Genomic DNA, 15,091 nt, shown 5'->3' on the forward strand with positions numbered 1-15,091 from the left:
AGCCAACGGCCGCAAAGAGAAAGCGCGTGCGAGTGTTGCGTGCGAGTGTTTGGGTACGAAGCGAGTTCGTTTTCCCTCTTGTCTTCCTGGGCTCTCCGTATCCCCGGGGAGGGGTGGGGACCTGGGCGTGCCTCCCCCTCGCGCTGCTCCACTTGGTACGTCCGGGTGGCGCGTAGGCGGCAGGCGTACTTAAGGCGGGCGCGGGAGGCGGGGCCGCTCAGTCCTCGCGGCGTCGCTTCGCGGTCGTCTGGAACTCTGTTGCTTGGCGGCCTGCGCTGCGCGCGTGCGCGGACATGGCTTCAAACGGTATGTGGGAGCGCGAGGCGGCGACGGCGCGTCCCTGCGAGGCCTCGTTTCCTCGCAGCAAGCCTTTCGGCTTTCCGCTGGGCCTGCGGTGGTGGGCGAGTGTGGGCTCCCGCACCTCTGGCGGGAAGCGGCGGGTGGAGGGAAGGGGAGGGCGGTGTCGCCATTTTGTTTGGCTCCCCTGGCGCCTTTGGCGCGGAGACCGTGGGCTTTCTCATCTGGCCCGGTCACTTGGGTCGAGTGTTGAGAGAGACGCTGCCTGGCGACGTGGGGTGACCGGGGTGAGGGAGCTCTGGGTCACCGCAGCCTCGCCCCACCCCCTCCCTCGGTTCCCGGCCTCGCTTTGTCGCAGTGCTGCATCCGGGCACTTGGTGCGCGCACGCGCTCCTCTGGCCCCTCCCCCTTCTCGCCGCGGCCCCCCTCCCCCTCTCCCGCCAGGAGTTGGTCGGGTTTTTTTTTTTTTTTTTTTTTTTTGCCTTTTTTTTTTTGTCGCGAGACCCTCGGCGAAAGACTTGTGGTCCGATGCTGGCCTCGCCCTGCTTACTGGGTCTCTTGGGAAGGGGCGGGGCCTTCTCTTCCCGCCTCCGTGGCCGCCCAGCGGGAGCGGAAGCTCATGGCTGCCTCGCGTGTCCGTGGGATTGGGAGGACCTCAGGGGGATGACCAACGGAGTCAAGAGACCCCGGCCTGGGTTTCCCACTTCAGAGTTGAGTTTTCCTGAGGCAGGAAAGAAATCAGAGGAGTCGCTCTCCGAGACCACACCCTTTCGCTGTCAGTTTTGCCCCAGTGCGGGGGTAGAGCTTGGGTTTCCGGCAGATTGTTGAAAGTGCTGTCTGCTTTGGGTGCGCATGGTAGGCGGGAGCTCAGTTATTTGGAGCCACACTTCGGGAACCTTGAGAGAGCACCATGCCATTTGGGGGTTGGAGAGTCCCATTCTTTTAGCTGCTTCCTTGGGCTTGAACTCCACTGTAAAACTCCACTGTGTAATAGCGCTGTCAAAGTTAATCTTGACATCCGGTTATACCACCTTTCCTGTATACAGAGCTGCTGTGAAGATACAAAATGGTGGCGTGTGTTGCAGGCCTTGGAAAGACTGCAACAAGTCAAAAGGATTTTTAAACTTCAGGGATGATCTGTATTTTGAGGTTTTTTTTTTTTTTTTTTTTTTTTTTTTTAAAGATTGAGCCAGGTTTGGTGGCACACACCTTTAATTTCAGGACTAAGAGGTAGAAGTAGGCAGATCTATGTGAGTTCGAGGTGGTCTACATACTGAATTCTGGGATAGATACATAATCAAGACTTCTGTATCAAAAAACAAAACAAAAAGGCAAAAAGGACATGATGTTGGACTTATTTTCGAGACAGGGTTTCTCTGTATAGCCCTGACTGTCCTGGAACTCCCTCTGTAGACCAGGCTGGCCTCGAACTCAAATTCACCTGCCTCTGCCTCCCAAGTGCTGGGACTAGAGGCGTGCGCCACCACACCTGGCTATTTGGACATCTTTAATCCCAGCATTTGGGAGGCAGAGGCAGATGGACCTTTGTATGTATTAAATTGGAGGCCATCCCGGTCTACAGAGCGAGTTATGGTACAACTGGGGCTCTGCAGAGAAACCCTGCCTCAAGATAGAGAACCAGTCCATCCACAGAGCTCTGTGGCTGTGATGTTCAGTGGTCGCTTATTTAGCGGGACCCAAGCAAGCCCTGGGTTCTACCCAGAACAAAATTCTAAGACTTACTGGTTTCTAGAAATTTGTGCTTTCTTTGCTTTTTGTAATAAAACTTGGCCATTTTGTCTCATGAGGAATTAACTTAGGCCTGTTTTTGCAATGTTTTTGTAGATTTGTTTCATCTGGGGTGCCTAGTACAAAAGTTGAAGAATTTATTTCTATTCCATTCTTAACTAAAATTAAGACCTTTTTCTCTCCCATCTTTTACAGACTATACCCAACAAGCAACTCAAAGGTGAGTATACTGTTTCTGGTCTGGAGCTAGAAGACAGCAAGGGTGATTAATCTAACTTGAGTTTTATGTATTTTTGTATGCTTTTGTTCTTATTCTTTCAGTTGAAGATTACTGGTCTGTTTTCTTCTAGCTATGGGGCCTATCCTACCCAGCCTGGGCAGGGCTACTCCCAACAGAGCAATCAGCCCTATGGCCAACAGAGTTACAGTGGTTATGGCCAATCAGCTGACACTTCAGGATACGGCCAGAGCAGCTATGGATCTTCTTATGGACAGACCCAAAACAGTGAGTTTCTTAGTAGAACACATCTTCATTTCTTTATGGATGTTAACTTTTCTTAAACCTGAACAATACTGAAATTCCCACCTTTCCCCTAAAGTTTTGTAGTCAGTCTTTTCAAACAAAATACTGGTTTGTAATTGATTCTATATTGGACTATTTTCTCCCTGCTTACTATTTTTTGTGAAGAAGCAAGTTTGCTAAAGAGAGAACCAGTTTAGGATGATGGATGGGAAGGAAATGGTCTGTTTGGGAATTCTTGAAGTTGGCTGACAATCTGTGATTCACAGAGGTGGTGCCATTTTTTTTTTTTTTTTTTTTTTTTTTTGAGACAGGGTTTCTCTGTGTAGCCCTGACTGTCCTGGAACTCACTTTGTAGACCAGGCTGGCCTAGAACTCAGAAATCCGCCTGTCTCTGCCTCCCGAGTGCTGGGATTAAAGGCGTGCGCCACCACGCCCGGCTGAGGTAGTGCCATTTTTACCTCACAAGGGCAAAACATTTTACTGTCCATATTAGCTACATTTAAAATGTAGTTAGGGCTAGGAGTGGTGGCACACACACCTTTAGTTCCAGCATTCTGGGAGGCAGAGGCTAGTGGATCTCTTCTTGAATCTTGAGTTGGAGACCAGCCTGATCTACAAGGTGAGTTCCAGGACAGCCAAGGGCTACACAGAAACCCTGTCTTGAAAAAACAAAAACAGATTAAAATGCAGTTTGTAGGAATCTTTTGTGTTACGATTAGTGGCACAGGTGCCTAGATTTAGGACAGATAGAATGGAATTGAACCTTTATTAAAACAGTGATATTAGTGAAATTGAAGATGTGGAATGCTGCTGTAATCTCAGTACCTGGGATGTGGAGGTGGAGAGTCAAGGTCTTGTTCATTTAGGACTGGTTCTCAACCTTCCATTAGATGGAATTAGCTGTAACCCTTTAATACAATTCCGCATGTTGTGTGACCCCCAACTATAAGATTCTTTTCCGTGCTACTTTATATACTGTTCATGGTAACAGATATGTTCAAAGAAAGAGGTGTCACTTGACAGGTTGAGAACCACTGATTTAGAAGTCGAGGCAGCTTGAATTCTGTGAGACCTGTCATAAAGGATTGGGTGGGTGGGTGGGTGGGTGCAGAGATGACCTAGCAGCTGAGACTGGCCAGATACTTGCCTATATATTTGAGGATGGTCTTGAGCCTTCTGATTTTCCTGCCTCCGAGTGTTGGGAGCAAAAACACTTATCACAATACTTGTTTTTTTTTTTTGAGACAGTGTTTCTGTGTAGCCCTGACTGTCCTGGAACTCACTTTGTAGACCAGGCTGGCCTCAAACTCATAAATCCGCCTGTCTCTGCCTCCCAAGTGCTGGTATTACAGGCGTGTGCCACCACACCTGGCTATTTTTTTTTTTTTAATACTTGGTTTGTTGAAGATCAAATGAACTTGTATGTATGATAAGTAAACACGGTCAGCTGAGCTACATCTCCATCTCACTCCCCTTTTGCTTGAGATGGCTTCCTGATTTTGAAGATCACCATGAAACACTGGGCTAGATTTGTTTCAAGATTAACAAATTTTTAAAAATCAGGAAGTGTATTTTTTTTTTTTCCAATCTAATTCTTTCCCTGTCTCCCCCTTTCTCACTAAGTAGCTGTGTTTGACCTGAACTGGATATGTAGACCAGTTTGGCCTCACACTGAACAGAGATCTTCTGTCTCCCAAATGCTAGGATTAAAAATGAGCACTACATACCTGGTTCTTTTTTTTTTAATTGTACTTATAACTTTTTTCTTTGTAGCAGGCTATGGAACTCAGTCAGCTCCCCAGGGATATGGTTCCACTGGAGGCTATGGCAGCAGCCAAAGTTCCCAATCTTCTTATGGGCAGCAGTCGTCCTACCCTGGCTATGGCCAACAGCCAGCTCCTAGCAGCACCTCAGGAAGGTAAGGTGGTATAGGAGAGGGGAAAGGCCAGAAAGAGTCGGTGAGCTGCTGGGTCTCGGATGGGTAATGAGAGGGAATGGACTAAAAGTAAAGCAAGCACTTTGGCATTTTACAAATCCTAATTCTGGTTTTCATTGTTTTCCATTTAGTTATGGTGGCAGTTCTCAGAGCAGCAGCTATGGGCAACCCCAGAGTGGAGGTTATGGTCAACAGTCTGGCTATGGTGGACAGCAACAAAGCTATGGACAACAACAAAGCTCCTATAACCCACCTCAGGGTTATGGACAACAGAACCAGTACAACAGCAGCAGTGGAGGTGGTGGAGGGGGTGGTGGAGGTGAGGAAGTAGCTTTAGTTCTATCTTCTTCTCCAAACTTGCTCATGTCCTAAAATAGTGGCTTTCTTGTTTACTTGGTCCCTAATGTTTACTGTCCTTTTAGTGGTACCATTGACCCTTTCCATGATGCTTCACATCCCTTCACTTTTGTTGCTGAGAACTGAAACAAATTTGTGTATGCTAAGCATACATGACTACTAAGCACCCCTCTTCACATTAAAAAGGATTCTTTGTTTTCCTTACAGGCAACTATGGCCAAGATCAGTCCTCTATGAGTGGCGGCGGTGGCGGTGGCGGTTATGGCAATCAGGACCAGAGTGGTGGCGGCGGTGGTGGCTACGGGGGAGGCCAGCAGGATCGTGGGGGCCGTGGCAGGGGCGGTGGAGGTGGTTACAACCGAAGCAGTGGTGGCTATGAACCCAGAGGCCGTGGAGGTGGCCGAGGAGGCAGAGGCGGCATGGGGTAGGTGTCTCATAAGCCAGGGAGTACCTTCAGTGGGGAATGTTGCATGGATTTCCTTTGAAGTCAATCCCTAGTGCATGGTTAGTATTGTTCTCTGGGCATTATGTAAGGGCTTCAGTTTGTGGCCAGTAGTGTTTCTTTGTATATTCATTCATTCCTATTACGTTTTTGTGAGAACTTGGGAGCCAAAAATTTCATTTATAGCTCTTGAGTAGAGATTTGGGTATTGGTGTATTTATTTCCAAAGAAAAAGAATATACACAGATACATATGGATTGAAGTCATTGTTAACTCAGGCAAGAAACTTGGGAGTAAAGACTTGTTTGCAGGGGAAACCTATTCTATTCCTGGGAAATAATAGGGACACTTGTTCTGTGTATTCCCATGTGTCTTCCAAGGGAGTTGGTAATGGCTAACTTGACCTCAGCTTCTAGGAATTGGCTATTTACTCATCTATATTCTGTAGTTACTTGAATCATGAGCCTGATTTGCACTAATTTGACTATGACTGTGTGTGACTTGGTTCATTTATGGGGTCTTCTGACTGAAGTGTGCAGGGTAAAATGCACTTTACAGTGGTATTCTGCTTTCTCATTCCACTGTTTACCTTTTCTTGGTCAAACATCAAATCAACTTGTCCAACCGTATTTCTTCTAGTTGAAGTAAAACCTTAGATTTGATGTTAAAACAGTTTGTCAAGTCTGTTGGTGACTTTGAAGGGACCTTGTTTCCCTTGAAAGGGGAAAATGTCAGTGGTATTTCTTTTTTTGAAGAAAGGTTTTTTGAAGAAAGTAGGTAGTTTGTACATGGTAAGTATTCAGAGGTGGGTGGGGGCATTCTCAAAACCATGCAAAACTATGAAAAACTCTTGTTGTGTGCGTGTGTTTAATGCAAAACTTTAAAAAGAAAAACAACTGTTATGTGACTGTTAACTTGCTCTGCATTTTATGTGCCACAGGTATGAAAGGTGACATTGCAAAATACTCCGCTCTTCTCACAGTGTAGAAGGGGTGACCCCGGGGGTGAAGGGTGATTTAAAAACAGCTCAGTAGTTAGGGTAGGGCTTAGCTGAGTTTGTCTTGCTCTAAGGGGAAATTGCCTTTGGTTATGACTTTTTATGGAACGGGGTTGGGTCTGTTTGCTGCTTTCAAAGCAAAATCCACAAAACAACAATGAAAAATCACGTGTTCAGGGCTATCTCAGGGCCTGGTGTGAAATGTCTTCTGGGAAATTTGGGGTAGATCTTTTAAACCAACTGCTGGGTTGTCCACCACTTGATACAAGAGGAAAAAACATCTACGTCAGAAGAACAACCAAGGAAAATGAGCTTTTTTTTTTTTTCCAGAGGATATAGATAAAACTTTTTAAAGTAAAATCCTTAACTGTGTCTGAGAAATTGCACACGTGTGTGTGATAAGCTCAAAGGTCAGACAAGGGTGGTCAGGAAGGTATATTTTAGTAGCCACTTGAATCTTTTTCCCAAAACAATCCATGTTTGGGGAATATTAAAACAAAACCCAAAAAAAAAAAAAAACCAAAAAAACCAACCCTTTTGTAGCCGTTGGAAGCTTCATGTCCTTTCTTCTAACTTGTCTTCTCCAGCGGAAGTGACCGTGGTGGCTTCAATAAATTTGGTGGTAAGTGAACAGAGTTTCCAAAATTCCCAACTCCCAGCAATGCTTTGTCTGATTGTTCATTTGCAGATGTCTTAGCGTGTTAAGTGTCAAAGGTTTCTAAAGTGTCTGTAGCCACCTCCAGAAGGGGTGGGGTAGAATGCCTCCTGCTGCCAGATGTGTGCTAACCTGGAGGCCAGCAGGGATAAGCTCTTGGCAGTCTGTTATGTTACTAAATTGGTTTTATACAAGTTAATAGTATTATTTAGTAGGCCTCTTGGTGGGTGTTGCCACATCTAGCACTTAGTGACCACACCATCATGGGCAACTGGGGAATGTTCTGGAACATGTGGTGCCAACTTGGCTTTAGGATCCTTTTGATCAGTGTGTCCAAGGTGTGTGTGCGTGTGTGTGTGTATGTATAATCTCCCAAATGTTTTAATTTAGGGAGAGGGACATGAAATAGTGCCCTGATCTGAAGATGGTAAAGTTGGTGTATATATATTTATATTAAATAGTGATGTCAATGCAATTCTAAATATGTACTCAGACAAATATATAGGAACTAGATCTGGGAAGGAAGGTGTGGACTACAAGAAAGGTCTTGAGTGTATTGCTCATGGGAAATAACGAGGTTTTACACAGCACAAACTTGAATTCATGGAAAAAAATGGCAAATTTGAGAAGTCTCCTAGTAAGCTGGAACTTTTCTGGTTTGTTAAACAAAATGGTTTCTTGATTTGTCTAAAAACACTTAAAGCCAAAGGCTTGGGTTCATGACTTAGGTGTCATTGTGTACAGGTACAATATTTTTATATGGTGAATTTAGATAAACATTGGTTAAAGATGGTGTCTGGAAAAATAATAGGCTGTATTATGAAAACACTTCTGGTCTGTTCCCTGGGACATGCTTTTAAAATACAATAGTAGCTACTATGTATGTTTCTTATTTTCATGTTGCTTTGGGGAAACAACATGGTTAAGAATGGTTTTCAAGATGAAATTAAAAATTGTTCTACAAGGGTTGTCTTTGGTGTAAAAGTTTGGAGAAACTGGATGGATGCACTTCACATTGCTGGTGTTGAGCTTATCCTTCTTCTCTTGTGAGAGAACAGGGCCAAGTTATGTATGAGTTGGTTGGTTAATTTAAAAGAATTCCTAATGTCCCTACCCCCATCTGTGCTGAGGACATTTCCCAGCCTTAGCTGGGGGAAAACAGCATTTTCTTGAAGTGTGTGGCATTATCTATGGGGAGTCAAAGTAGCAGATCTTAAGAAAGAGGCCCTTGTCTCCTTCTAGAATTTTCTCCACTGGGAAGGCCTCAGGATAGGGTTTGGAGAGAGGCTGGAAGCAATTACCTAATACATTCCAAGAATTTGCATTTGATGTTAATTTATTGCCTTATCTGTCCTTTCCTGTTAGCTAATGGCTCCTTTTCCTTGTTTTTGTTTTCTTTTTTTTTTCATGTAACTAAGGTCCTCGGGATCAAGGATCTCGTCACGATTCTGGTAAGCCATGGGTTTGTATTCACTTAGATGGGTTTTGTATTCACTTGGACTTTCTTTGAAACAAAAAATACTGCAAAAGTGGAGAGTGACAGGAGGGGCTGTATAAATACTAGAAACACTGGATCTGGAAGTTTAGACTTCAGAGTTTGGTATTTATTATTTCTAGTACGTCGTGGGTCTTGCTTGAGAGCTGTTCTTTTAAAGTTGATGGTGTTTTAAAGTCCACAAATAACTAACTCAGACAATTTTTTATTTTATTTTTTGTTTTTTTGGTTTTTTTGAGATTGGTTTCTCTGTATGACTCAGAAATCCACCTGCCTCTGCCTCCCAGGTGCTGGGATTAATGGCACGCACCACCACTGCCGGGACAGACATAATGTTTCATACCTTTATTCCTAGCACGATGATCTCTTGAGTTCGTATCTAGGCCATCCTGCTCTACAGACCTAGTTCCACGACAGCCTGGGCTATACAGAGAAACTAAACTCAGTTTTAAAAACCAAAACAAATGCACACATGTAAACTGTTGAGTAACATTAGGTGGATAAAAAGACCAGACTGAAGGAAATGTAAGGGAACCACTTTACTCGATGTTTTTTGATTATATTCCTATTGCTATACTACATTTGAATGTGAAATTGGTCTCAATTCTTTCTTTTGATTTTTTTTTTTTTAAAGATTTATTCATTTATTATATGTAAGTACACTGTAGCTGTCTTCAGACACTCCAGAAGAGGGCGCCAGATCTCGTTACGGATGGTTGTGAGCCACCATGTGGTTGCTGGGATTTGAACTCTGGACCTTTGGAAGAGCAGTCGGGTGCTCTTACCCACTGAGCCATCTCACCAGCCCCTTTCTTTTGATTTTTAGTTAAAGTCATCTACTTAATTATTTTGAGGCAGGATCTCTACATAGCCTTGGCTGTCTTGAAACTATGTAGACCAGGCTGTTTTTAGAATTCAGAAATCTGGGGCTGGAGAGATGGCTCAGCGGTTAAGAACAGTGACTGCTCTTCCTGAGGTCTAATCCCAGCAACCACATGGTGGCTCACAACCATCTGTAATGGGATCTGATGCCCTCTTCTGATGTGTGTGAAGACAGCAATGTACTCACATACAGAATTAATTTTTTTAAAAAAAATTCAGAGATCCACTTGTCTCTGCATCCAGAGTGCTGATATTAAAGGAGTGTTCATTCCACGATGCCCTGGCATAAAAAGATTTTTTTTAAACTAAGGAATCTAGAAATGAAAGTTTGGAAACTGGTTTTTATATTGGGTGTTGGTGTTTCAAGGACAGTAATGAGAGTAATTGTAAAAATTTTTGAAGGAAGTAGATAATATTTAAATATGGATTGTTTTTGATTATCCAATAAGATACTGTGTAACTGGTAAGAATCCTGAGCATTTTTCTTGAAAGCTTTAAAAGTACATATATACGGTTGGTATACCTGGCTAACTTTTGTCTTTGTTTGTTCTTCAAACCTTTTTTTTTTTTTTAATGTGTCGTTGAACAAGCAGAACAGGATAATTCAGACAACAATACCATCTTCGTGCAAGGCCTAGGCGAGAATGTTACAATTGAATCTGTGGCTGATTACTTCAAGCAGATTGGAATTATTAAGGTACTTGATAAAGAGTAGGTACTTCTCTTAACTGTACATAGGCTCTTAGACTTCATGCCATTAGAAACAAGTCTTAGTGATTCTCAGTAGTAAAAACAAGCTTTGGCATTTTTTTGAGATTAGAGTACAATCCTTTTTTCAAAAATATATTTAATCTGTTCCCAGCAGAGACAGATGATCTCTGATTTAGGTTCGTGACTAGCCTGGTCTATATGAGGTCCAGAATAGCTAGAATTTTGTATGACTGTCTCAAAAAATAAAATTCAATGGAATGTTGGGATTTTAAGTGTATTCCTCTTATAGCTAGCAAAACCAATGGTTGTTGCTTTTTAAGAAGAAACCACAGAAAGATAACATCTGATGAAGAACTTGCTCAAAGACAGTGTAAACCAGGGCTAGATTTAATCAAGTCACAGGACAGGAGGAGTAATGGGGAAGAGAGGAGCCAAAGTTTGTAATGAGTGTTAGGGGAAGATGGAGGTTTGGGTTCTACAGGCTCTGCATTTGTAGATAGAACTAACTTTAGATCAGGTGTGTTTAATTTCAACTTGTCCAGATTAAAACAGTATAACAAAACAACTACACAACATTGCTATTTAGGTATCATTGTAAGTACTGTGAAGTTTTGGTGCCTTGTTGGAGATTGAGCCCTATGAATTGTGGCAGAGAAAGTACTGTATCCACTGAGTACATCCATAGCCTATGGAGATATTAAAGGGAGTACAGTGAATTGTATGTAGGCTATATACAAGTACTAGGCCAAGACTTGCATGTGTCATCTAAAAATTGGTAATTTTTTTTTGTTGTTCAGACAAACAAGAAAACTGGACAGCCTATGATTAATTTGTACACAGACAGGGAAACTGGCAAGTTGAAGGGTGAGGCAACAGTTTCGTTTGATGACCCACCTTCTGCTAAAGCAGCTATCGACTGGTTTGATGGTATGTATCAAAACGAGGGTGGGCTGTTGGGTTAGGGAAGCAGGTTCCATTTTGTTTTTTTTTTTTTTAAATTGTGTATGGAAAGACGTTTGATGTTCAGACAAGGACTTGCAGGTACAGTTCTTTTAAGTGGTTCATAGGGAGTGGTCAGGCTTGTCATCAAGCACCTTTACCTGCTGAGCCATCTTGGTGTGGTTTCATTTTTGTTCACGTCCCATTAGTATTGTATACATCTTTCCAAGAAGACAGTTTAGATCTTTTGGATCTAAGTGTTTTGGATCTGCAGGTCTCAGCATTTATTGTGTACATGGGTGGGCGTGTACACGCCATGGCATAAGTAGCAAACCATCTGGGGTAAATTCCTTTACCATGTGGGCTCATGGGATTGAACGTGGATCATCACTAAATCAGACCCTTCCATATTACACTGCTTTTACAGCCCTCCTCTCTCCCCACCCCGTCTTTTGAGACAAGGTCTAGCCTTGGCTGGTCTTAAACTAGAGATCTGCCTCTTGAGTGCTAGGATTGAAGGCATGTGCCACCACTGACCGCTCCAAAACCTTTATAGCTATTTGTAAAAAACAATTCTCACTTTTAAAAGTTAAATTAGCCCCTTAGGAGGAACATGAGCTAACCAGTACCCCCAGAGCTCCCTGAGGCTAAACCACCAATCAAAGAAAACACACAGAGAGACTCATGCCTCCAGCTGCATATGTAGCTGAGGATGGCCTAGTCAGTCATCAATGGGAGGAGAGGCTCTTGATCCTGTGAAGGTTTTATGCCCCAGTATAGGGGAATGCCTGGGCCAGGAAGCGGGAGTGGGTGGGTTGTTGGGGAGGGGGAAGGGCTAGGGCATTTTCGGAGGGGAAACTAGGAAAGGGGGTAATATTTGAAATGAAAATAAAGAAAATAATAAAAGTTAGACTGAAGCTGGGCATGGTGATGTGTGCCTTTAATTCCAGCCCTTGAGAGGCAGGGGGAGGTGGACCTCTGAGTTTGAGGTCAGCTCAAATAAGTGAGTTTCATGACAGCCAGGGCTACATAGTGAAACCCTGTCCCAAACAAACAAATAGTAAGTTTCCACAAAAGTTATCAAACATACTTCATTTGGGTTAAATCACCCACTGTTACTTCTTTAGGTAAAGAATTCTCTGGGAATCCTATTAAAGTTTCATTTGCTACCCGCCGAGCTGACTTCAACCGGGGTGGTGGAAATGGTCGTGGAGGCCGAGGGCGAGGAGGTGAGTCTTACATTATTCTGGTGTAAAGAGGTTATGGAACACAATGTAGAAGATGGTGAAAATAAGTTTTATGGAAGAGGTAGGCTAACCAAACTAAGGAAATGGTTAATGATTGCATGTGTACTAGGACCCATGGGCCGTGGAGGCTATGGAGGAGGTGGCAGTGGTGGTGGTGGCCGAGGAGGATTCCCCAGTGGAGGTGGTGGAGGTGGAGGACAGCAACGAGCTGGAGACTGGAAGTGTCCTAATCCGTGAGTATTTTGCTTTTCTTAAAAAGTTCTTGTGTGGTGTTAATATTTTAAGTGTTTGGAAGTTTTTTTTTTTTTCCCTTTTAATTACTGAGTGTCAAAGTCATGTTGTCAATGGAAGATTGACATGATAGTTTACCTAGGAAGGCCAGTTTTTAGTCTTTGGACATACTATCTTTTCAAGTGCATGTCTAGAGGTTTAGGGGAGTACAGAACCCTATTTGTCTTTTTTTAAAGACAGTTTCCCTTTGTGGTCCTGACCCAGCTGGCCTGAAACTTAATATATACACCTGTCTCTACCTCCTAAAGTGCTGGGATTAAAGGCTTGTGCCCCAAACACCTGGTTTTTAGTTAATTTCCCATTGCCATGATAAAACATCATGACCAAAGCAACTTAGAGATAGTGTTTAACTTGGGGCTCAGTTTCAGGGGGTTAGAGTCCATGACCTTAGTGGTTGGGAGAATGGAGCTGAGCAGGCAGCCACGCATGGGGTAATAGCTGACAACTCATCTTGAGGCAGTAACTGAGGAGAGAGAACTGGGCTTTTGAAGTCAGCCCCCTAGCCCACCTCCTAATCCTTACCACCTGGGAACCCAGTACTCAAACATGAGTTTAAGCCTCCAATTGCCATTCAAACTGCAAATACTAGATACTAAGAGACCTATAACAGATTTGAAGTGGGTAGATAGTGCAGGTAGCATGGATGTGCTGGACAGAAAGGTGATGGATGATCATGTGTAGATAACAGTGGAGTAAGACTTGATTTCAAACATGAATTACTGAAACTTTGTTGACAGCTGAACTGTGGCTAACCTAAAATGTGGAAGGTTGAAAGGTAATTGTTTAGGTTTAATAATAACTTTTGTTTTGGTTCTTGGTGAGAAACAGGTCTTGAAGTCTTGTGAATTCAATTGTACCTCTTACAAATTGCCTTTCATTTCTTTAGTACTTGTGAGAACATGAACTTCTCCTGGAGAAATGAATGCAACCAGTGTAAGGCACCTAAGCCAGATGGCCCAGGAGGGGGACCAGGAGGCTCTCATATGGGTAAGAAGGGAGCAGAGCTGGAATTGAGAGGCCCAGAAAGAGCCCCACACTTGAGATTTGCAAAGGTCATGGGAGAGAGGGAAGGTAGAAGAATTGAAGATGATAACATGACTTTTTTTCTAGGGGGAAACTATGGAGATGATCGACGTGGCAGAGGAGGATATGACCGGGGCGGCTACCGGGGCCGAGGAGGGGACCGTGGGGGCTTCAGAGGGGGCCGGGGTGGTGGGGACAGAGGCGGTTTTGGCCCTGGCAAGATGGACTCCAGGTGAGTAAGTCAAAAGTCAAGAAAATTGGTCAGAGATCATGAGGATATCAGGTTTCCCTGGGAAAGGACAGCTTAGCTGGTTACATTTTGGGAAGGAAGAGGAAAAGTTCAGAACCCAGTCTTTGAGGCTGTTTTGCTTTAAAGTCATTTGTTGGGTAGCAGAGACTTGAAGGTTGTGCATGGGTAGGGTAGTTCAGTAACAATCAATCTAACATATAACTTTTTCTTTCAGGGGCGAGCACAGACAGGATCGCAGGGAGAGGCCATATTAGCCTGGCTCCTGAAGTTCTGGAACTCTTCCTGTACCCAGTGTTACCCTTGTTATTTTGTAAACTTACAATTCAGGATCGCTCATGGATATTTTTTTGGGGGGGTGGGGCGGTTGTGTGTGTATGTGTGTGTGTGTGTCAGACTACCCTAATTGTAACCATATCTCTGGTTCCCATTAAAAACCATCATTTTAGTTAAATTCTGGTTCCCCCAGTTTACTTTCTGAAGAATGGGTCCATGTTATTAATGTGGGGCAGTATTCCCCCAGAAATGTGTTGCACAGCAAGAATTGGAATAATTTTTTTTTCCTACCTAGCAGGAAGTAAGATAAAGTTAATTTTTTTTTTCCCCCCGGAGACAGGGTTTCTCTGTGTAGCCCTGACTGTCCTGGAACTCACTTTGTAGACCAGACTCAGAAATCCACCTGCCTCTGCCTCTGCCTCTGCCTCCCGAGTGCTGGGATTAAAGGCACGTGCTATCACGCCTGGCTCAGATAAAGTAATCTTGATGCAGGAGAGAAAAGACAATTTGTCTTGTGTGGTTTCTAGGAAAGTAAAATAATTGCTATTTTCTCATGAAAAGGACAATACATACAGAGGTCTAAGTGGATCACATCTTGCCTAAATCCAGCTGTGTCTATAAGTCATTTGACATTTGATGCTTTGAACTCAACATTGGGTTTCAGCTGAGATTATAGAATTATAGAAAATTAATATAGCCCTGACCTTGAAACTGCCTCCTGGGTGCTAGGATTAAAGGTGTGTGCCCTTCCTGGCTACAGTTCTTTTAAGGGAAGTTGAATGATAAAGGGAAACTGGTGAAGCCAGTGAGTGGTAACGCCTTTTTGCTTGTTATGTTTAACAACAACTCAGATTTAGCAACATCTGTTGAATATTCAAATTAGTATGTAGAACTGAAAACATTGGTAATCCCAGCACTGGGGAGGCAGAACTTCCAGCTTGATTGAGCTACATAGTAATACCCTGTCCCAAAGCTAGCTAAGGCAAACCAGTTGAGCATGGTTATGGATTTCTGTATTTCTGGT

General features: G+C 43.5%; 1 protein-coding gene across 2 annotated transcripts; it reads left to right on the forward strand.

Annotated features, from left to right (window-relative positions):
• The first annotated feature begins 201 nt into the window (after window positions 1-201).
• On the forward strand, window positions 202-14,245 carry Fus (FUS RNA binding protein). Of its 2 annotated transcripts, none has more exons than XM_021167357.1 (15): window positions 202-306; window positions 2,242-2,266; window positions 2,397-2,551; window positions 4,343-4,487; window positions 4,637-4,824; window positions 5,070-5,286; window positions 6,889-6,923; window positions 8,375-8,407; window positions 9,927-10,030; window positions 10,842-10,971; window positions 12,111-12,212; window positions 12,340-12,463; window positions 13,408-13,508; window positions 13,632-13,776; window positions 14,009-14,245. In XM_021167357.1, exons 1-15 carry the CDS (start codon window positions 294-296, stop codon window positions 14,046-14,048), a joined length of 1,557 nt encoding a protein of 518 aa, XP_021023016.1. In that variant the 5' UTR covers window positions 202-293; the 3' UTR covers window positions 14,049-14,245. The 2 variants fall into 2 exon arrangements, with proteins under 2 accessions (XP_021023016.1, XP_021023017.1); XM_021167358.1 differs by having other exon boundaries at window positions 4,346-4,487.
• The last annotated feature ends 846 nt before the right edge of the window (window positions 14,246-15,091 follow it).

This window comes from Mus caroli, chromosome 7, assembly GCF_900094665.2.
Source record: "Mus caroli chromosome 7, CAROLI_EIJ_v1.1, whole genome shotgun sequence".
Lineage (NCBI taxonomy): Eukaryota > Metazoa > Chordata > Mammalia > Rodentia > Muridae > Mus > Mus caroli.

What these genes read in the sequence shown, in the direction of transcription:
- Fus (XM_021167357.1), top strand. An exon ending in CCTAGCAGCACCTCAGGAAG is followed by an intron (nt 4,488 to 4,636) that starts GTAAGGTGGTAT and finishes TTTTCCATTTAG; the next exon opens with TTATGGTGGCAGTTCTCAGA. An exon ending in GGAGGCAGAGGCGGCATGGG is followed by an intron (nt 5,287 to 6,888) that starts GTAGGTGTCTCA and finishes TGTCTTCTCCAG; the next exon opens with CGGAAGTGACCGTGGTGGCT.